The following is a 22891-nucleotide window of genomic DNA, read 5'->3' as shown; positions in this document are numbered from 1 at the left end:
GGCTGGCTGCATATTTAGAAACATTTCCCTTCAAGGTTTGCATAGTATTAATGGAATTCTGGCAGGACGCTGCCTTCAGCTTCACTCTCCTCTCTCCACCTCACTGTCATCCTGGTCCCCTAGAGAAACAGCCATGATGGAGTAGGAGCAGCCAGATTGGATGTGGATTGCCCTCCACATCCTTTACCTGCCACTTGTTGTCCACCTGTTCTTGGCATCTCTTGGAAGTGGCATGAACCACAATGTAGGGGTCTATGTGGGGGCTTCGTGTCTGAGATGTACATATGTGTTTTCCTTCAAGGTGGTGGGCGCCAAAGTTGTGACCAATGCCCGGAGTCCTGGAGCACGCTGTTACGGCTTCGTTACCATGTCCACGGCAGAAGAGGCCACAAAATGCATCAACCACCTGCACAAAACAGAGCTCCATGGGAAGATGATCTCAGTGGAAAAAGTAAGGGGCCATTTTCCTCCTGGGATCTAGCCACGTTAGGAAATAAGGTAATACTTCTACCTGATTCTCTTTTTTTAGGCGAAAAATGAACCTGCTGGGAAGAAAAGCTCTGAGAGAAGAGAAGGGGAGGGGAAAAAAGAAAAATCCAGCAATACTGACAGGTATGAGTCTTCTCGAGGGGATTATGGCCAAGATGACCTTTCTCTTGATGTCTTGTTCCTCACTTTTCCATGGGTGGGAAAGGCTGTGAGGCTTTTACCCTCTTGCCTTCTGTGCACTTGTTGGAGGATTTTCCCGCCAGTCCTCAGAGGTGTCTCGAGTTCCTCTCCTAGGCTGCATGTTCTCCGTCCTGTGGTTGCCTCCGAGGCAGCCCCATCCTCACTCGGTGCTCATTGCAGGAGTCTTGGCTGGGTTGTTCCCTCAGTGTTTCATCTCACACATATCTGTATCTGCATGCCATTTACAGATCTGCCAACCTCAAGAGGGAAGAGAAAGCTGACAGAAAAGATGACGCTAAAAAGGGTGAAGACGGGAGTGGAGAGAAGAGTGAAGACCAGGATGATCAGAAACCTGGCTCTTCAGAGCGCTCTCGAGCCACAAAGTCAGGTAGCTGACCAGTGGGTGTGAGAGACTGCACCCTGGCTTCTGTTCCTGGCTGGTGTGGTTAATGGGCAACACAAACTACATTTGTTTTCCTTGAAGTTGAGTACTTTTCTCTCAATACGAGGTGTCCCTTCTTACCTGACTCCTTTCTTCCTATAGGAAGCCGAGGAACTGAGCGGACAGTGGTGATGGATAAATCTAAAGGTGTGCCTGTTATCAGTGTCAAAACCTTGGGATCCAAAGAGCGAGTGAGTATTCTTTTCCTGCCTGGGTTATTTATTTCCTTTGACAGTTCTCTGTGTGTTTTAGGGGATTCTTGAGTGTAATTTGAGAAAAGCTTGTCAGTCTTCTGAAAATGGAGGGTTTTTTTGAACTTTAAAATTGAGAAGGTTTAAAGGCTTTCCTTTATAGTTTTGGTAAGAATTACTGCCCTTTAAAAAAAAAAAGAACTATTTTGAAATTCATTTTATGGATGTGATTGGCTTTATTTGCCTGCATCTGGGCACAGCAGTCCACGTTCATTGCCGGTCTCAGGTTTCAGCAGCTCTCCATCGTGCATTCGTAACCCACACTTGCCAGAGCCGGCCCTCCGGCTGCCTCTGCGCCCAATCTCCATCTTACTCATTCCGTGCATTGTCTCCGTGCAGACGCTGCTGCATAGAGCCACAGAATCCACAGAGTCCCCATCTCAGGTTCTTACCATTTCACTCTGCCTGCTGTTTTAGGGTCACGGGCAGCTCTGGATGTTCATAATTCAACTCTTGACAGCCTTACAACTAGGATGGATGTGGGTGGGCCCAGGTCCCCCAGACTACCCACATTTCCAGAGCCACTCAGGGTCCACTGGGCTCAGCACATAGTTGTAGTTACACCTAAGGTTGGCTGCAGTGATGCAGGGAGGTCACACAGCCAGGCAGGTGGGGAAAGCCCCAGAGTCTGGAGGGCACTCTGCTGGCTCCCTGTGGTCTCCTTCCCAAGATGGCTCCCCAAGCAGGGACAGTGCAGCAGCACAAGGGTCATGCTTCTGCCCAGGGAGCCCCGTTACAGCCTCAGTTCCCAGGCTTTTTACTGAGGCTGGTCACATACATACCTTCTCCTGACTCCCAGAAGGAAAGCAGTTGTTCAGCATAAACCATCGTTTGCATGGTCAGGGCACAGTGAGCCATCTTTGCCAGTTAACTGTTGGCTGCTGCTGCTGCTAAGTCGCTTCAGTCGTGTCTGACTGTGTGCGACCCCATAGACGGCAGCCCACCAGGCTCCCCGGTCCCTGGGATTCTCCAGGCAAGAAACTGGAGTGGGTTGCCATTTCCTTCTCCAGTGCATGCAAGTGAAAAGTGAAAGTGAAGTTGCTCAGTTGTGTCCGACTCTTAGCAACCCCCTGGACTGCAGCCCACCAGGCTCCTCCATCCATGGGATTTTCCAGGCAAGAGTACTGGATGGGGTGCCATTGCCTTCAGGTACTCTAAATACCAAGGTTCCCACCACTAGCCTCAGGCCTGCCATGTTAACCTGTGCTGGCCAGATGACCAGCCATTTAATTTAAGCTCATGAATGTTGTGGACCAGTTACAAGCTGAGAGTTCTGTTACGGCATTTCATTATTGCACTGTGTTTCTACCACTGTTTTACTGTGTCAGAGTGTTTTCCCCTTTGTTGTTCTTTAGTTTCTAAGTCATGTCTGGCTGTTTGGGATACCATGGGTTGTAGCCCACCAGGCTCCTCTGTCCTTGGGATTCTCCAGGCAGGAGTACTGGAGTGGGTTGCCATTTCCTTTCCAGGGGATCTTCCCGACCCAGGGATGGAATCTGCATCCACTGCATTGGCAGGCAGTTTACCACTGAGACACCTGGGAAGCTGGATTTCCACCCAGGTCTCCTGAAATGCAGGCAAATTCTTTAACTACTTTATAGTAAATGATGTAAAATGGCAAAATAGAAATGTACATTCAGGGGCTAAGAAGAACCTCAAAAATGAATGCACTCAGCAATCCTTAGACATGACAGTAGCGGCCTCCTCAGTTGGGCATCACTGCGTGTTTAATATTGAATGTGTTTTGAATGGAAAAGAGAAAGTGAAAGGAAGTTTGCTTGTTTCTAATATATGGATTGTTTCTGAGAAAATCCTGTTTTGCGTGTTGACTACTGAAAGTACTCGATGGGTCCCACTTTAGAATTAAATGGTAATGAGTCTGTGACTCTGGATTTTAGTGAGCCAAGGTGACGTTCTCTGGAGAGAAACAGTGTTAACCTGATTGTTTCATTCACTCTTCAGCTTCATTTTTGATCTTGTATGCTTAGGCCAGGACACATTTGATTTCTTCCTACCTTAACTATTCAATGCTTCTTGGTAAACCAGGTATCCAAGAGTCAGGATCGAAAATCGGGCAGCATAGAAAAGCAGTCTGTTGGTTCCTTTGATAAAGTCAAAGAATCCAAGAAGTCTAGAGAATCAGAGTCATGCAGGTGAGTCAGGATCTAGGAATGATGGCTGGTTTGGGTGTTGCCCTAGACTGGTGATAACTCTATCCTGGGAGGATTTTTTTCATGTCCCGGAGGGCGGAATGTTGCTTTAAACCTTTGCTCCTTGGCTTTATCTTCACAGATGTCCTGTGTACAGGCTTTCTTCTTGTGACTTTTTTTCAAACTATCTTCTCAGGTAGATATTCTCAAGATTCTGGGAGGTAGCAATGACAAGGAGATGGAATGCCTCCCTGGAGCTAGTTAACACAACATACCAAGTTTGCTGCAGAACCCGTCAATAGGGAAAAAACAGTGGCACAGACCCCGTCAGAAAACTGAGAGGTCCCACCCTTCAATAAGCCCAATACAATATCCTCATAATTTTAAAAAACTAAACACATCGTATCAATTATATTGAGCAACAGTTAATGTTTTTTGTAAAAAAAAAATTAAAACCATTAGTAAAAATTCTAGTAGAAGAGTGAGAAACGGGGCATGATACAGAATTTTCTCCTGAACAAGCAAAGGCAACAAGCAAAGAAAAAATGCTGTTTTGGTAAAGAAACTGACAAATAGTTCACTGAAATGATGTAATTGGCAAATAGATCATGTGCATGTGGGGACTTAACATGATAAAAGTGACATTTCCCATAGTGAGACAAGGACAATCTCTCCCCAAAATGGCTTCAGGTCATGTGGCTGGCTTACATCACTGACACAGTGTCAACATAAACTGCTGGCTGCACATAAAATTAAAAATTAAAGCTATCCTCATGATGCAAAAGTAAGTGAATTTATGAACTTGAGCTTTTGAAAGGACTGACAGTTTATAATGGTGAAGTAGACTAAATTTAAATTTCACTTCAGTGCACTGAGAAACCAAAGAGAAGGTCCAGAGATGTGTGACAGATGGGAGTAAAGATGATTTGAAATAAATAAGCAAAAATTAATCTGATAGCAAGAATGACAGAAGGGGCTTTTCAGCCTTACCAGGGATCAGGAACATGCAGATGAAAAGTGCGGTGAGACTGGTTTTCCATCTGTGGGTTGGATGGGAATTACAGTAGGGGAGATGGTGCTTGTGGTGGTGGGAGAGGCGTGTTCAGGGGCAAGTCAGCCTGGAGAGTGTTCCAGACCCAGTAACACCACAGCCCCCTACCTGAACCTGTGTGGATGATAATGGGGGCAGGGCAGCCATGTCCCTGAGGCTGGGAACAGCCAGAAGGCTGACATCTGCAAGTGGTCATGTGGACCCCCACCTCCCCACTCAACGGGCTCCTTCCCAAAAGCATAGTGCACCTGAACAAATGGTGATGTATGGGGTTCAGGCCATGGTACCTGAAGCAAGGCAGCCACATAATAAAGAGAAGATTAGACATTCCTGCTGGTACAATTCTGTGTCTGTAAACACAAAGATGAACAGATGACCTGGCAGCTGTGCAGAGTCAGGAGGAGACTGTGATAGGCACCATCAGTGTCACCTGCAAAAGGCCTGTCAAGTGTCCCTCGCTTGAAGCGGGGTCCTGCACAGCCTGCCTCCACCAGCGGTTGGCCCTTACTTGTTACCAAGTGTACCTTCAGGGCTAGGCTCCCACCCCCCCACCCCACCCCACCCCCGCCTCCCCGTCCTGATCCCACTCCAGGGCGCTGCCCGCACTGCTGCAGCTCATGAGCCCTTGCAGCCTCTACTCTTCGCCTGCAGGGTGCGAGAGCTCGGTGATCGAGAGCAGTACGCACAGGCAGAGCTGGAGCGGCAGGAGCACGAGGAGCTCCTATTCGCCCGTGAGAGGCTGGCCTTCCAGAGACGCCTCCTGGAGAGGGAGCGCATGGAGCGGGAGCGGCTGGAGCGCAAGCGCATGCGCGTGGAGCTCCTGCGGCGGCGCCAGCAAGACCTACACTATGAGCAGGAGCGGAGGCCCTATGACGACGGGCGGTAAGCCACACCGCACCTCGCTGCCGCCTCTTTGGTGTCCCGTAGAATTTAGAACTGTGCCTTGCTCTCCAGAGCCTTGTTAACACGGGCTTTTTATTTAAAAAGAAGCACGAGTATTTGCTACAGCTCAACTTGATACTCTGTACTTTATTTGGAAACCTGAGATGGTTTGATGTTGATGGAGAAACGGTGAAAGTTGTGCTTATTAAATCATTAGGTTGGAGTCCCAGTACAGGCTGTCCCCCCAGCCCCCCGAGGAAGTTCAGACCCCCACAGCAGCACATAACACAGGGTGCTGGTCAGGTGATCAGGGACCAAAATGTACCTCCTGGGAACCTTCCATGCTTTGAAATCATTGTAGTGATTTGTGTTGGTTCATTCTATTAATGAGGTTTATTTTAATTCCCCAGACATACTGTTGTGACATACAAATACTAAAATAGAAAGGCCTGTTTCAGACCTTGCTGTGAGGAGTCTGGGGCAATAATCCTAGGGCTGATCCTATGAGAGCTTTTCCACATGGATGGTGACTTGGGGGAGGCTGCATGGTGTGCGTTTGTTCATTTTAATCTGTCCCTGTGTAATATAACATTGAGACTTCTGTAAAGGGTTTTTAAGATGTCTTAGGATTTTTGTGCATTTTACAAAATATTGATGGGAGAGTTCGTGAAGATCATAGAATGTTTTTGAACAGTTATATCTCAAGTGCTACTAGTCCTCTGCACTGGATGTTTCCTGGGTCAAGTCTGCATGGGGCAACTGTCCTAGTAGACTGGCTGACCCTTGTGGCTGTGAGCGGTTCTCAGAGGGGATCTGACACCCACTTCTCTGATCCCCTTCTGTAAGGAGACCTAACTTCTCTGTGGGGGACTTGGGCATGTGGGTAAGAGAATTGAGCCCTTCAGTCACATCCCATATCACCCTTCCAGGCACTCGCAACTCAAGTGGCAGAGAATGGCCTCTATGGACACAGTTAGTTCTCGTTTTGTGAAGTGATGGGGCACTTGGACAGTTGAGGGTTTAGTTTACCAGCTTCCACAGAGGTCGTCCATTAGGAGGGGGAAATGTACATCCTCCTTTCTTGCTTCTCTAGGCGAGATGATGTTTACTGGCCAGAAGCTAAGCGGACAGCCCTGGATGAGCGCTACCATTCTGACTTCGACCACCAGGACTGCTTCCACAACTTTGATCACAGGGACCAGAGCTGCTACCCTGATCACTTAGTTGACAGGTCAGCCACTGACCCTGCCCACCTGATGCATGTCTTTGTCCTGGTTCATTCTCTCTCTCTCTCTTTTAACCTGGACCATTTTCAAAGTCTTTATTGAATTTTTACAATATTTACCTTTTGGGTTTTTTGGGGTGGGTGTTAGCTTCCCAACCAAGGAACCCCCAACCCTTCATTAGAAGGTTAAGCCTTGACTACCCGACTACAGGGACATTCCAGTCCTGGCTCATTCTTTTTTTGGTCCAAGCTCAATCTTAATGACGAAAAGCTCCAGCGGCCCTTCTGGGTTCTAGGTTTCTAAGTTGCAAGCCCACTCGAACCAGCAGTTTGTGAATTACCTGGGTTCAACTCGGGAAATGTCTTCCATTCGGGAATCTGACTCCCTGTCTTTCTCCTTATGCTTCCATTTGAATTCCCTTTTTCAGGAGAGAAGGTTCAAGGTCAATCATGGAAGAAAGAGAAGAACAGGTAAGTTAGGGGCTGTGATTGTAGCCAGTACAGTCAATTCTTCAATTCTGTGTATGCCTCTATCTGTCATACGGCCCTGGGAGCAGCGCTCTGAGGCCCCCGGCTGGAGAGAGGCGCCGGCCACAGCGAGGGGCGGTGTCAGTCCTGGGTCTCACAGCCCGGCCCCGCAGTCCCTGGCAGTTAGGGCCGGGGAAGTTCCTCAGCCTCTGGCGCCACCCCGGGCCCCCGGGCCGCCTCACCTTACAGCCATTCTATCAGGACACTCCTGTTGCCGCCCGTGTCCAGGTTCCGCTTCAGCTCCGCCCGCAGGTCGCCAAGCCGTCGCGTCCCGATTTCCGAGACGAAAGCGGCCATTCCAAAGTCGGCGGCCCCTTCCAGAGTACTATCCTAGGTGTCTTGTCTCCACCAACTACTCCCCACCGCCAGCAGCTGTAGCGGCTCTAGCACAAAATGGCGCCGCCTGAGAGGAAAAGGCACTCCATTCCTCCCGCCCCCTTTTTCCGGCCGCGCCTGCGCGACGGGCCTGATCAAGCTGAACAGCTCTGGCGCCAGGCCGCAGCCGGCAGGCGGTGTGACCGCGGTACGCATGCGCCTCGGCCGTTCTCGGCGGGAGGCCGGCGAGAAGTAGTGCGCCGGCGTGCGTCCCTCCCAGGGCTGCCACCGCGCATGGGCAGACGCGGCCGGGAGCGTCGAACCCGCGCCGGATACGCCTGCGCAGAAGCGAGTCGCACAGGGGCGGCCGGAGCGGTTCTCTCGCAGGCGGCGCCATTTTGTGCTGAAAGCCGAGGTAAACCCGGCCGGGTTCTCTGTGAAGTAGTCGGTGGAGCCAGGGTCCCTGGAATGGCGGAGTCTCTGTCCGGCTTAGGCGATTCTGGTGCGGCGGGCGCAGCGGCTCTGAGCTCCGCCTCGTCGGAGACCGGGACGCGGCGCCTCACCGACCTTAGGGTGATCGATCTGCGAGCGGAGCTGAAAAAACGGAACCTGGATTCGAGCGGCAACAAGAGCGCTTTGATGGAACGGCTTAGAAAGGTAGAGCTGGGACCCTGGGGTGTGTGGGAGGTGGCCCGGGGAACCCCGGCGGCCGCTTCGGGGGGCCTCCTGGCCTCGGGGTCCGTTTGCGGCCTGCCCCGGGCCTGTCCCCGCTTCTCTGAGGCCCGAGCGAGATCGCCGACCCCGGCGGGCCCAAGTTCAAAGCCCAGCGCTGCATCGGAGCGAGAACAAGAAAATCTCGACGCGAACGGGGGAAGTTCGAGGTGGCGGGTGACATGGGCCGAGGGCTTGTGTTATCCGCATCAGCCCCTGCTTTTTAGGGTTTCCTTTGGCTGCTTTTATCCCAGTGTCTAAAAGTGGACGCGGAACCTGAAATCCTCGCTCCGCCCGGGTAGTCAGGGGACTCGGCCAAGGTCACTCGGCCGGGGAGGGGAGGTCGAGATTTGAACCCAGGCCGGGCGATTTTCTGAGCGTGTGCTGGTTGCGGGGCCTCCTCTGGAGCTAGAGATGCTGCCTAATCCATTAGGGCCTAGAAGCCGAGAATAGGGGGGTACTTTACGAAGTAACCGTATTAAAAGGGTATTTTATTGGGAGCGGGGTTGGGGGGAATGGCTTAGGGATTTGCCAGCACGGGCTCGGGGGCTCAGCCTGGCAGGGAAAGTGCTGTTTGTAATAAAGACTAGAAATGAAACCTACAGTTAGACTTCAGAACCTAAGGACTCTGCCAGTCTCCGTGACTCGATCTTGAGCGTGGAAGACATTTTAACTCTCTCTAGGCCTGTTTCTCCTTGTGTCCAAAAGAGAATTCTTTCGCGTTCGGCTTAAGTAAGATGGCATGAAATGGGCTTGGCGCGCTGCCTGATACATGTGAACGCTTGAGGGGCAATCGCTGCCACAATTGACTGTTCTCTCTGTATCACTGTTTGGTGGGGGTGGTTTAGTCGGTAAATCGTGTACGACTCTTGCGATCCCATGGACTGTGCCCGCCAAGCTCGTATGTCCATGGGATTCTCCAGGCAAGAATATTGGAGTGGGTTGCCATTTCCTTCTCCAGGGGATCTTCCCTACCCAGGAATGGAACCTGGGACTCCTGCATTGCAGGCACATGATTTAACAACTGAGCTATGAGGAAAGCCCTAAACTCTTGTAACAACCGGAGGTACCACTGTTTGGTATTTGCAAACTGGGGATTCTGACGCCTTCTTGCCAGGTGGGATTCTGAGGGATGCATTTGAAAAGTAGGGAGTTAAGAGTTTGTGCTCTTCCGCTTGCCTTGTGCTGTCTGATTCTGGTGAATTCTTTGTTTCACCGTCTCTCAACTCTTGTTCCAGGACTTCTCCTCTGTGATCTCTAAGCCTTGTCACCTATCCTCCCCCCACCTTACTTCCCCAAGCAGTACAGTTTGTGACTCATTCCACCCTCTCTTGCCTCACAAACAGAGGATCCGGGTTTTATTTATTAATTTCTGTTTAGAGGAAGTGAGGGTAATTTTCTATTATCCGGTTGAGGAAGTTCAGGCTTGAGAGTGACGAGTTATTATTGCCCCGAGTCAGTGGGGCATTTGTAACTCTAGTGTATATTTCTTTAACTATGGATACTGACTCCCGTCTAAGACGACAGGGCAGGCAGTTCACCACTGAAGTGTTTACCTGGAGAGTATGCAAGGAGGGGATGGTTGGCACCCAGGGACCTGTGATCCGTGTTACTAGCTTCAGGGCCTCCTGTCAACAAAGCCAAATTGGAGGGCTTTAGCCATTATTCCCCCAGATAATCCACAGGCCTTTGATGTTGATAGAGCATTGAACCTCCCTGTCAGGTTGGTGGTTGACGCTCGTATGATCTCCACTAGGATCTCTGAGAGGAGAAATCCATTCCTTCTTGCTCTTCTATTAGGGATGTGCTCAAAATACACAAACACCATCAGTGTATACACCCATCTGCCACTCTGCCCGAGCAAGTCTGGAAGTAACCGGAATTCTTCTCTTCTGCTTCTGTCACAGAGTGTTTTGTCTCTTTTCTGTTTTATTTATTTTTGTAGAAAAGCAAAACAGGGAAAGGTGGAGACAACAGTCTAATTTGGCAAGGCCTATAACGATGACTCATAGCCTGCGGTCCCTCCCTGGGGACGACCCTGTAAACACTACACCTAGAGACCATCTGAGAGGCAGACTGGTCCACTTTCTGTCCGAGGTAGTTGTTTTCTGCTGCTGGTGGTCCGGAATCTTTTGTCTCCAGGCAGAGGGTAAGGCACTTTCTGTTTGAGCCCTTCTTCATGCCAGGGCATAACTCCAAATCTTTCTTCTGGCTCTGGCTTCAGAGAAGAGGTTTTCTTTGTTCCTGGTACAGGTTAGTTGTGGAGCCCCCAAGCTTCATTCTGAACTTAGACTTTACCAAGCTAGAATACTCCTGAGAATCTTTAAGACTTCTGAAACTACTTACAAACAAAACAGCATTTGAAACTGATTTAAAAATAGAACATGGGTTCCCAAGACTATTCAGAAAAGGTTTCCAAAAGTTAAAATCTGAGGCCTGGTGTCTGGGGATATCAGCATTGACAGGCTCAGTACATCTTCTTTTGTTTGTTTGTTTTGTGGGGGTTGGGGGTTTTTTGTTTCTTTTCCTCCTGAGTGCCTCCTTAGTGGCCTTCACGGTGCTGAGCGAGCCTGGGAGCTGCTTAACTGAGCAACACAGTCTTGGGATGGGAGGCGGCACTCACTCAAAAATCCTTAGGGTTCTGTGTCCAATGAAGCAGGTCCCCTAGTGGTTGAGAGAAAGACCTTAGGAGTCAGATTTGTGAAGGATGAGGTAGTGCAATGTCCCATCCGTTGCACATCCCATATTCTGTCCAGATGGTGCTAATTCAGGCGTGGAATTGAGAGGGGATCAGGGAGGGTCTAATAACACATTGCCGAGTGACGTCATAGGTAATTAGTGAGTTTGCTTCTCCCTTTCTGAGTTCTTTTGGACCCAGGATTAGGATTTGTCAGATTGTGGTGATAATATTAAAAATAAGTCAGATGTCTGATAAGTGCTTGCTTTATGTGACTAACAAGAATTTTCATGACAGCTTTCCAGGGTAAGAACTTTAATTAGTCCCTCATGCCAGAGTGAAAAACAAACTCGGAACAATTAAGTAAGCCTGCCTGAGACCAGGCAGCCAAAGTACGGTAGAATCGGTCTGCCTCTGGGGCCCTTGCTGCAGCAGAAAGATGGAATGAATAGGTGGGGAGAGACCCTTTCCAGATCAGCCCCTGAAGCTTCTGTGGAAGTCAAGTCTGTGTGCTGCCTTTTTGGGTGAACTTTTCTTTTCCCTTCCCTTTAGGCAATTGAAGATGAGGGAGGTAATCCTGATGAAATTGAAATTACCTCTGAAGGAAATAAGAAGACATCAAAGAGATCCAGCAAAGGTATGGAGGGTGATGCTAGGAACTTCTTTCAATCTGGCTTCCTCTGCTAATGTGCCTGTGGACTGCCCTGTGAATCTTTGATGCACCTTGAATGAAGGTGTTTCCATGGGATTTGGGAAGTCTCAGCGTGGAAGAGGTACTGACACCTTTACTTATTTTCTTCTGTAGGTTTCTCGGCAGCTGTTGCTTATCCAGAGTCTTAACCTTCTTGAGGTAGAGAGTGTTTAGGATTACTTGAGTCTCAGACCTATTGCTCTGACTTGTGGAAAATAACTTGCCTTTTAAATACCGCCTGGCCAAAACAGAGTTGTCACTTTTACAGATGCTGCTTTCGAAACTGCCTACCGCATAAAAGCCAGATTCCACATGGCATTAATGACCCTCACCATTGCCCCAGATGGTCCCTTCCCGCTTCCGCCCCTACCACCTTTCCTCTATTACATCCACCTGCAATCAGGTCCCAGACGTGTGGTTTACTCCACCCACTCCTCTTCCCCATCTGTCTGCATTTGAGTCCTAGTTCATCAAGAGGCAACTTCTGATCTCACCAGTAGCAAGTCTTCTCTCCTTAGGTCCTCTGCACTGCCCTGGCCTGAGTTTCAATGCTGACATCATCCTGCCTTGTGTCCTTAGTAGGTTGTTGAGGACAGGGTTTGCTTCTTCATTGTCTTCTTTCCTGCTAGTATTTACTCAATAAATTGAATTCCTAATTGAATTCAGTGACATTCAACTATGGTTTAAGAAAGAATCAGCTAAAACCAGCCAGTTGGGCCATCCTGAAAGTTCTCTGGGTAATTGAAAGTTTTATTGCTCAGGCCCCGAAATGAAATATTTTTACCTGGCCAGTGGTGAAGACCTGGGTGTGAAATGTCTGAGAGGCAGGCACCAATATGGACCACGCTTTGGTATATTAGTTCTGGGAGAATAGCAGTCAGTGTCATCACTTGGATGACGTCACTTGTGTGGCCCACGGTTTGTTGTACATTTTGACTTTGCCTAAGTCGATGTTTTTGCCAGGGCAGAGTACTGAAAAATCAGAGAAAAACGTTTATTGGGGCGGGCAGGCAGAGGATATAGCCTGTGGAGTTTGTTTGTTTTTGTTTTTAAGAAAAAGAAATCCTTGTGTTAGGGTTTTTAGGAACATAAATGTGCATTAAATAAAGGAGACGATCCATTATTAAAAGTAGGCATGTTTTCCCAGACTTTTCTGTGTGTCTACCGTTACCTAAAAACAAATGCGGAAAGATGTAACCAGAAACCCAGTGTGGTTTTATCTTTCCATTAAAAAAAAAATCCATACTACACACAACATCCTTTAATTTACTTTTTTCAATAATGCAGAAAATAAAAAGACCTCATTCTTTTAATGGCTTAAGTATTCGTCCTTTGTATTACAGTTGAGCTCCTCAGTTTTATCACTAGACTATTTGTTCCGGTTTTCAGCATGTCCATGTGCCAGTTACCTCTGTTGAAGCAATATGTTTTTGTTAACTGAGAGAAGTAGAATTCTGGTGTCAAAAGATACGTACATTTATTTTTAAAATAGTTATTAGCAAGTGGCTTTCCAACAGGCTCTACTGGTTAATAACTAGCAACATGGGCAGGTACCTGTTACTTTAAATTCTTGCTTAATGCTAAATATTATTTTCCTTGTATCTGTCTGAATTTCTCCACAGGTAAAGTGTCCATTTACATTTCTTCACAGATTAGAAAATTTCTGATAATTGGCCATCTGTATTTTCTCAATTGTCTCTTCATGCCCTTTGCTCATTTTGATGCTTGTCTCACTTTTGAGAGTGCTCTCTCTGTAAAATGTCGATTGTTTTTTTCCCCAGTCTTTCATTTGACTTAACTAGTTTGTTTTGACTTAACTAATTTGTGATGTTTTTGTCTTTCAAGTTTTAATCTTTAATACAGGCAATGCCATTAACCTGTTTTATTTGGGTTTAGATTTTATGTTGTATTTTAAAAAGCAGTTCTTTGCTTTAAAATTACTTTTTTAAGAAATCTGCACTGCAGAGTAGTATTTAATAGTTTTATTTTGAGTTCATTTGGAATTTATTTTTGTATATGATGTGACGTTAAATAGTGATTAGAATAATGGGATTTTTAAAATGTTTATTACTTATTTATTTGGATGTACCAGGTCTTTATTGCAGCATGTGGGATCTAGTTCCCTGAACAGGGATCGAACCTGGGTCCCCTACATTGAGAGTGTGGAGTCTTAGCCACTGGACCACCAGGGAAGTCCCAGTGTGATACATTTCTGCTAAATTCCTAGTGCTCTTGCCCAGTCATAATCCCTGCTTGTCCCTCAGGCGGGGAGCGGGGGGGGGGGGGAATAGTTACTTTGACTGTAGATGATTAGTTTTGCCTGTTCTGAAACTTCACGGGAAGTAGAACCATTCAAAGCAAAAAAACTGGGCGTGAGTTTCTGCACTGTGTGGCTTCTGGAATCTTAGTTCTCTGACCAGGGATTGAGCCTAGGCCCTAGCTTACAGAGTCCTAACCACTGGACTGCCAGGAATTCCCAATACAAACTCTTTTCTGTCTGGTTTCTTAGATGCTTGCAGTCATTCTATTCTGAAGTTTTACAGTACTTTTTCATATTCAATAGGACTACTTTATAAGTTCTCTTGAATTATTTTACAACTGCCTTATTAAATTTTATTAAGATTTTTACTGAAAATAAGAGTTTTTTCTTCTGTTCAGTTTGAACAAACTCAAAATACTTTGAAATCTTATGGTTTTAATCAGAATCCTAGAAAGCTTCCAAACTAGTTTTACACCAAAACTTTGTTTAATAGATCACTTAAAGTAATTTAACTAGAAAAGCAAAGCAATGGCACCCCACTCCAGTACTCTTGCCTGGAAAATCCCATGGACAGAGGAGCCTGGTAGGCTGCAGTCCATGGGGTTGCTAAGAGTCAGACATGACTGAGTGACTTCACTTTCACTTTTCACTTTCCTGCATTGGAGAAGGAAATGGCAGCCCACTCCAGTGTTCTTGCCTGGAGAATCCCAGGGAAAGGGGAGCCTGGTGGGCTGCCGTCTCTGGGGTCGCACAGAGTCGGACACGACTGAAGCGAGTTAGCAGTAGCAGCAGCATGTTTTTAAGCAATCAAATACATTTTAATAATTGGCAAAATTTTGACTAGATGCTTCACAAGAGAATATAAGTAAATGGCCAGTGACCACATCAAAAATTGTTAGGTTTAGCTATCAAGGAAATGAAAATTAAAATGATGAGAAATACTAGAAAACGACTATTAAAATGGCAAAGACATAGAAAAACAAACTTCCCATACACTGCTGTGGAGTATATAAAATGATACAATTATTTTGGGAGAAAAATTGGCACATAAAAGTTTTTAAAAATTCAACTGAAATATTAATACATCCCAAATTATTCCGTTCCTGTGTCTTTAGCCAAGATAAATGAAAGCATGGATCCATAAAAACTTTGAATATGAATGTACAGTGTATCTTTTTTTGGGAGACATAATTTCATGCTTAGAAAAGATACAAGAAAAATACAAGACATTTTCATATATTCTCACCCAGATTCCCGAAATGCTATCATTTTAATACATTTGTTTTATCCTTTTCTTTCTCGAGAGAGGGAGGGGAGGGGAGGAGGGAGAAAGAAAAGGATAAAACAAATGTAATACATATATATTTTTCCCTTTTTCCCTGAACTGTTTCAGAATAAGTTGCAAGTATGTGCCTCTTTGCTCCTACATACTACAGTATTTTCTAAAAGCAAGGATATTACATAACTATGTACGTAGTTACCAAAATCAAGAAATTAGTATTGGAATAATGCTGTTATCTAAGCTTAGACCTTATTTAATCATTTATTCCAGTAATGTTTCATAACTCAGAAGAAAGAAATTCTAGGGTCTTTTGCCTTCAGTTGTCATGGCACATCTTTTTGCTCTCCTTTAATTTACAGCAGTTCCCAAGCCTTTGTTTGTATTTGTGACATTAGCATTTTCTGAAGAGCACAGGCCACTTATTTTGAAGCCTGTTTTTCAGTTTGGGTTTATTGGGGGGTATTTCTGGTGTTGTTTTTCCTCCCCTCATGATTAGGTTCAAATCACACACTTTTGTCAGAAATACCACTGGAAGTGTTATTTTTCCTCTGTTGTTATGTGTCCTCCTTAGAGGCACATCCTGACAATTTGGGCAGGTAACTCAAGGTGGTGTTGGTTGGATGTTTCTCCACAGGAGAGTTTGAAATTGTATCTATGGGGAGGATACTCAGAGACTTAAAAATACCACCTTTCACCCTCCACTAGTGTCAGCATTCCACTGAGTTGTCCAGTGGTGATTTTCTAAATTCATCATTCCATCTCTAGTGCTGGATTTCTGCCATAAGAGGTAGTAACTTGCACTTCTCCCCCACTTATCAGTGTGAATTTAGAGATTCCTATTCAGTAGGTGATAAGCCTTTGTGATTATTATTTATTTTGATGTTCAAATTCTGGCTGTGAGACTCCTGCAAGCTGGCCCCAGTATCTTCTTAACATGTTCACATCGCTCTTTGAACACTTTGTGGCACAAAAGGGTGCTCAGTGTCTTGTTTGCTTTCCCTGCCCTGCACTGGGAATCAACCATCTCTTCCAGGTGCCCTTCTTCGTTTTTGCAGAGTGCTAGTGTACTCTTTGCTGAAGTGAAAGTTGCTCAGTCGTGTTCAGCTCTTTGCAGTCCCATGGACTGTAGCCTGCCAGGCTCCTCCGTCCATGGAATTCTCCAGGCCAGAATACTTGTCTGGGTGGCTGTTCCCTTCTCCAGGGATCTTCCCAACCCAGGGATGGAACCCAAGTCTTCTGTGTTGCAGGCGGATTCTTTACCATCTGAGCCACCAGGGAAATCCATAGAAGAGAGTGGGTTGCCATGGCCCTCCTCCAGGGGATCTTCCCAACCCTGGGCTTGAACCCAGGTCTCCCACATTGCAGGCAGATTCTTTACCGACTGAGCCACCAGGGAACCCCAAGACTACTGGATTGGGTAACGTATCCCTTCTCCAGGGGATCTTCCCAACCCAGGAAATGAACTGGGGTCTCCTGAATTGCAGGCGAATTCTTTACCATGGAAGTCCTACTCTTTGCTGCTCCTACTGCTAAGTCGCTTCAGTTGTGTCCGATGCTGTTCGACCCCATAGACGGGAGCCCACCAGGCTCCCCGTCCCTGGGATTCTCCAGGCAAGAACACTGGAGTGGGTTGCCATGTCCTTCTCCAATGCGTGAAAGTGAAGTTGCTCAGTCGTGTCCGACTCCTAGCAACCCCCTGGACTGCAGCCCACCAGGCCCCTCCGTCCATGGGATTTTCCAGGCAAGAGTACTGGAGTGGGGTGCTGTTGCATTGACTTTGCTGCAGGTGTCAAATTCTTGGCCACTGCTGGGTCTCTAAGGTCCTTTAGTCTTCATGTACCTCATGAAATTAAATACTAGTGAAGCAATCCAAAATGAGCCAATGACAGCTTAAGAAATGTTGGGGGGTGGGAATGGCTAATATGAACAGTGCACTTGCAAAACTTGCTAACTGGTTTTAATTGTCTGCTTTGTTTTTGATGTGCCAATGAAACATCATTTTCAAGTCAAAGACTTAAGGTATTGCCAGAGGACATTAAAAATAGGTACCGTATTTTCAAGTAATAGGTAAAGCTACAAGGAAATATTTAAGTAGTGTAACATAACTAATTTTGAGAAAGTTTTCCTAGATATGATGACTTGATAGCATAAGGTTCTCAATTCCCCTCAAAGTAACCTAAAAGACCTTTGAGATTTGTCTGTTCTAATATTCATCAAAAAGAAAATACAGAAGAATAACTCAAATTGAAAAACTGTTGCATTCTTGCTCTCATTTTAATGGTAGAATATTAAGATTTTCTTAATGAAAGATACCATAAATAGATATAATTGGGAGAAAATGTTACAGCATATAAACATCCAGAAAGCATTCAATATTCCTACAAATTAATAAGAAAATAGCCAATTGAGTTCAGAAAAGAGACCTCCCGGGTGGCTCAGACGGTAATGAATCTGCCTGCAATGCAGGAGACCTGGGTTCAATCCCTGGGTCAGGAAGATCCCTGGAGAAGGAAATGGCAACCCACTCCAGTATTCTTTGCTGGGAAATCCCATGGACAGAGGAGCCTGGCAGTCTACAGTCCACGAGGTCACAACAGTCAGACACAACTAAGCAACTAACACTTCCCCTTCATTTTCATGAATAGACAGGTCACAGATAAAAGAAAAAACAAACAAGGCCTATATACAAAAAAGAAAAATTCTTGAAGGAAAGCAAATAAAAATAATAATGACTATCATTTTTGCCAATTACACTGGTAAATAGGTACATAATTCTCAATATTCCACATTGACAAGGGTGTGAGGAAGTGAGTAGTTATTGGAGATGGTAAATTAATAAAGCTGCTTTCTGGACAGGGGTGACCAAACTGTGAAACTAACCGTGGAGGTGAGTCAACGTATAGGGCAAGACAATTTTCCAAGGCCTTTATTAACAGAAGCAAGTTACAGAATATGTATATATACACAGTGTGATTCCTTTACATAACAAGTTCATTTCCATTTGAATGGTATTTGTGTAAATCCACAAGATGTTTTCAAGGGCCACCAAGCTGACGACAATGGTTACCTCTTAGAAGTGCAACGGGGAGAAAGGAAAAGAACTTTTTACATGAAATACATGAAAAAGAACTTTTTCATGTATTTATGAGGGTGGATCTTTTACTGCTGCTGCTGCTAAGTCACTTCAATCGTGTGTGACTCTGTGCAGCCCCATAGACTGCAGCTTTCCAGGCTCCTCCGTCCATGGAATTTTCCAGGCAAGAGGACTGGAGTGGGGTGCCATTGCCTTCTCTGGATCTTTTACTAGTAAAGTGAAATTTACTATGAAGTGGTGAGAATCTTTTAATGAGTATACTTGTGTGAATGTATTTGTGTAATCAGATTTTTTAAAATACCTGCCCACATGCAGCCAGCCACACTGGGGCCTGGGGGAGTTCCCAGCAGGAGTCTGCAGAGAGGTCTAACAGTTGAGTTGGACATTCTCCCTGAAGTAGAAGCTTAATGGGGGAAAGTTACAGAGACAAGAACTGTGAGGCTGCATGGGCCTGTGGTTTGGAGATTGCGAATGTGGGAGGCGTTTTTACTCTTTGGAGGAAGAATTTGAGGGGTGCCTTTTCTCTTAGTAGTACCAAAAACAGTTGCTTTAGTTTTTGCCACAGTGGTAATTCTCATTCACATTAATTTTGGATTCATTGAGACACATTGTTTTTCATCTTTGGAAAGCAGGGTATCTTTGCCAAATAGTGGTTGTTGGTTAGCATCCCGATGGGGGTGTGCTTTCCATAGTGAAGACTGGATGTTCTTAGGACTGCACATCCTCTTGACATTGCTTGTTAGGGCATTTCTTACCTGGGAGAATTCTCCCCTGGGAGGGCTTCAGGCTGCATTGTACCTATGTGTACTAGTTGAAGTGAGATCTGGATCTGCCTGATGAAAACCTGCTGCCTTTCTTGTGAAAGGGAGAAAGACAGTAGAAAGGGTGGCAAGTTTCTGGTAGTCTACTTAGATTTTTCCTACTAACTCAATGGAATTGGGCAAAAGCCAATGTGCATATTCTAGAATGGTACAAGTCTGTGGAAGTGTTGCTGGTATATCTTCCTAGCATATTTATAAAGACCACTAGGTTGAGTTCCAGACATTTCTGAAGCTTGAGGCATGTTTTGCCATAGGATACTGAGGTTCCCAGCCAACTACCAAGGCTATTTGCAATTAAAATATTTCTGGGGGGGGGGGGGAATTCAGAAAACATGAGTGAAGTTAGAATATGGAAAAATCAAGTAACACATGGTATAAGAAAATTCTAAAGTCTGAATTATGGTACAAATGATTGTTGTTAATCGTTAAGTCATCCTGACTCTTTGCAACCCTATAGAATGCACCAAGTCAGGCTTCCTTGTCCTTCACTATCTCCCAGAGTTTGCTGAAGTCCATGTCCAGTGAGTCAGTGATGCTGTCTAACGATCTCATGCTCTGCCACCCTCTTCTCCTTTTACCCTCAATCTTTACCAGCTTTTCCAATGAGTTGGCTCTTCACATCAGGTAGCAAAGGTATTGGAGCTTTAGCATCAGTCCTTCCAGTGATTATTCAGGCTTGATTCCCTTTAGGATTGACTGGTTTGATGATCTTGCAGTCCAAGGACATCTCAAGAGTCTTCTGCAGCACCACAGTTCAAAAGCATCATTTTTTCGGCCCTCAGTCTGCTTTATGGTGCGACTCTCAGTTCTGTACATGACTACTGGAAAAACCATAGCTTTTACTAATTGGACCTTCGTGTGCAAAGTGATGTCTTACTAGATAAACACTTAGTACCTAAGAAATTCATCTTTAATTTGGAGAAAAATGGTGCTTCCCAGGTGGCTCAGTGGTAAAGAATCCACTTGCCAATAGACACAGACATAGAGGGTAAAGGAGAAGAGGAAAACAGTGAGATGAAGGGAGAGAGTAGCATGGAAGCATATACACTAATGTATGTAAATAGATTGCCACTGCGAATTTGCTGTATGACTCAAGGAACTCAAACTGAGGCTCTGTAATAACCTAGACGGGAGGGGACATATGTACACCTGTGGTTAATTCATGTTAATGTATGATAGAAATCAAACCAAAATTGTAAAGCAATCATCAGTCAATTAAAAATAAATATTAAAAAAAAAAAAAAAAGAATCCACCTGCCAGTGCAGGAAATGCGGGTTCAGTCTCAGTTGGGAAGATCCCCTGAAGTAGGAAATGGCAACCCACTCAAGTATCCTTCCCTGAAGATCACTTGGATAGAGAGGCTTGGTGGCCTCAGTCCATAGTGTCGCACACGACTGTGCACATACTCACACAAACCATATAATGCTATGAAAGAATATAGAAAGCTATTCACAAGGTAGTAAGTGAAAGGATTGTAAAATGGCAGCACAATTTTTAAAAGGAGAGTATTTTATGTTCGTAGCACAGTATGGAAGGATATCCCTGGCCCACTGTATGATAGCTCCAGGACTAACTTTTAGATGGTAAAATTCTGAAAGGCATTTACTTTCTTTTTGCTTTTCTGTGTTTTCCTTTTATGTGGTTGTCTCTGGGTAAAGATGTTCCACATTCCTTAACCAAAAAGCAGCAAATATGATCTTTTTTGATTGTTTTGGTTTGTATGGCTTTTTGTTAGTTTGGGTTTTGTTTGGTTTTTGTAATGCCAGGCTTGTGGGATCTTAGTTCACCTACCAAGTTTTGAACCTGAAACATCTGTAGTAAAACACAGATGCTAACGACTGGAGTTGCAGGGAATTCCCCACAGCAGCACATTTGTATGTGATACTCTTCTCCCCATAACCAAAGCCACTTAACATGACGGGCAGGCCTGGAAAAGGTGTGGTTGCTTCCACCTTATTAAGAATCCATTTCTAGTGCCTCGTACTTGCACAGCTAGTTAATAAAAACAGAACCACTTCTACTAGGGGTCATAGGTAACTCCCTTATCCAGATTGGATATAACTATTCCTGGATTACTGTGTTCTTAAACGGAGAAGTCCCACAGGTGTTTTAGGTTGTCTTTCTGTAGTGCTTAGGGTGTATAAAAGTGAAAGTTGTCACTTCTGAAAAATACATATCTTTGATCTCACACTATAAATTATTCCTCCAGGACGCAAACCAGAAGAAGAGGGTGTGGAAGATAATGGGCTAGAGGAAAATTCTGGGGATGGACAGGTATGTGAACCTCGTCAGTGATCAGCTCCGTACATGGACCAGGGCTTGTCATCTGATGCTTTTATTTTTCTTTGTCACAGGAGGATGTTGAGACCAGTTTGGAGAACTTACAGGACATCGACATGATGGATATCAGTGTGTTGGATGAAGCAGAGATTGATAACGGGAGTGTTGCAGACTGTGTGGAAGATGATGATGCTGAAAACCTCCAGGAGTCCCTGTCTGACAGTAGAGAGCTTGTGGAGGGGGAGATGAAAGAGCTTCCAGAGCAGCTTCAAGAACATGCTGTAGGTACCTCGGCAGGGTCTCTAGGATGTACCCTAAATGTAAAAATTCCTCAAACAGTGTAACAGATAGTAACTAAATTTGGAATTATGTTCTTTTAATGCCATTTCAATACAATGTTTGGCTGATCCATTCACATCACAGATGAGTCTGAAAAGGCACACTTTGCTTCATTGAAAAATGGTGTCTTGTGAGGAATAATTGTATCTGCTCTCCATTTGAATAGTGCGGCATTAAGCATCTTGAGGACACTATTCTAGCCTTCTTGTTATAGGAGATTACTCTGTGATGTAATAGCTGTGATGTCTGAAATACCAAAACAGGTGGAAAGTTGGTCTTTTGCTGTCATTGGATTGGTACCCTGCCTAGTCAGTCTTCGAATACTGTGGCCTTGTTTTTAAAGCCTTAGCTTTAATTGTGTTAGGATGAAATCCAGGGCACAATACAATTATGGTGAGTATTAGTTACTGAATTCTGTCTGCCAGACATTAGGCATTAGTTCCTTTCATCCTGTTAACCACAGATACATAGATGCTATTATGCCCATTTTTCAGTCGGGAAAATAGGAGGGTAAAAAGGTACAGGGTAAATATCTCCAGGCAGTAGCTCATGAGAATAAGAATGAAAGCCAAGGTAATTCCAGATTCTATGCACTTAACTCATACCCTGCGTTTTCTCGTGCCATTAATTCAGTGGATTGTTATTTCCAAAAGGATGAATGTTTCTCAGACAGAAAAGGCGATTAAAAAATAGAAGCCGTGAGACATCTTTGAAGGCATTTCTGTTATTGGTATTGGAAATTTTATTCTCCGTTTATTTTACAGGTAGAGGATAAAGAAAGTATAAACAATTTAGATACTTCATCATCTGACTTCACAATATTACAGGTAAATTGTTGTATGGCTCAATATTTTTAAAATGAAAGGTTAGACTACAGTTTCTGGAATCCACTTCTGATACAGTCCCCACTAAAAGTCACTGCAAGGTCTGTTTCCTTTTTTGGCCTCCTAGAGGGAGTTTTGCTTTCAACTTTCCTGAATAGAATGTGCCTGTTGAGAATTGCTCATTGTTTCGGCTCGGGACTTTTGGGGGGCTCTTGTTAGTTTGATCAGTAACAGGTCAAACCATGGGGGTCTGTCCCGGAGGACCTCCTCTGCAGCAGAAGTACTCCTAGGTGAGACATGAGACTGCAAGGGCAGCGCCCCCTCCCCAGGACAGAAGAATGGGGCTCGGACAAAAGTGCAGGAGGGTGCGGTGGAGTGGCCAGAGCACTGACGTCATA

General features: G+C 45.3%; 1 protein-coding gene, 1 long non-coding RNA gene and 1 other non-coding gene across 3 annotated transcripts in view; 1 reads left to right on the top strand and 2 right to left on the bottom strand.

Moving 5' to 3' along the window:
• LOC133250825 (scaffold attachment factor B1-like) overlaps positions 1–22891 on the top strand; it is a 60878-nt gene that overhangs the window by 23267 nt on the left and 14720 nt on the right. Inside the window, 12 exon segments of the mRNA XM_061422520.1 lie at positions 302–451; positions 530–612; positions 918–1057; positions 1214–1302; positions 3409–3515; positions 5215–5445; positions 6539–6676; positions 7099–7141; positions 11454–11538; positions 21260–21324; positions 21405–21615; positions 22438–22496. Of these exon segments, the coding sequence (XP_061278504.1) occupies positions 302–451; positions 530–612; positions 918–1057; positions 1214–1302; positions 3409–3515; positions 5215–5445; positions 6539–6676; positions 7099–7141; positions 11454–11538; positions 21260–21324; positions 21405–21615; positions 22438–22496 (1401 nt within the window).
• Positions 5573–7664, bottom strand: LOC133250833 (uncharacterized). The gene is made up of 2 exons (XR_009737433.1): positions 7381–7664; positions 5573–7089 (listed from the first exon to the last, which is right to left on the bottom strand). It is a non-coding gene; the product is annotated as an uncharacterized LOC133250833 (long non-coding RNA).
• Positions 13712–13784, bottom strand: TRNAE-CUC (transfer RNA glutamic acid (anticodon CUC)). The gene has a single exon. It is a non-coding gene; the product is annotated as a tRNA-Glu (tRNA).

The sequence above is a fragment of the Bos javanicus genome, chromosome 7 (genome assembly GCF_032452875.1).
Source record: "Bos javanicus breed banteng chromosome 7, ARS-OSU_banteng_1.0, whole genome shotgun sequence".
In the NCBI taxonomy this organism is placed as follows: domain Eukaryota; kingdom Metazoa; phylum Chordata; class Mammalia; order Artiodactyla; family Bovidae; genus Bos; species Bos javanicus.
This window is presented reverse-complemented; position numbering and strand designations above follow the sequence as displayed.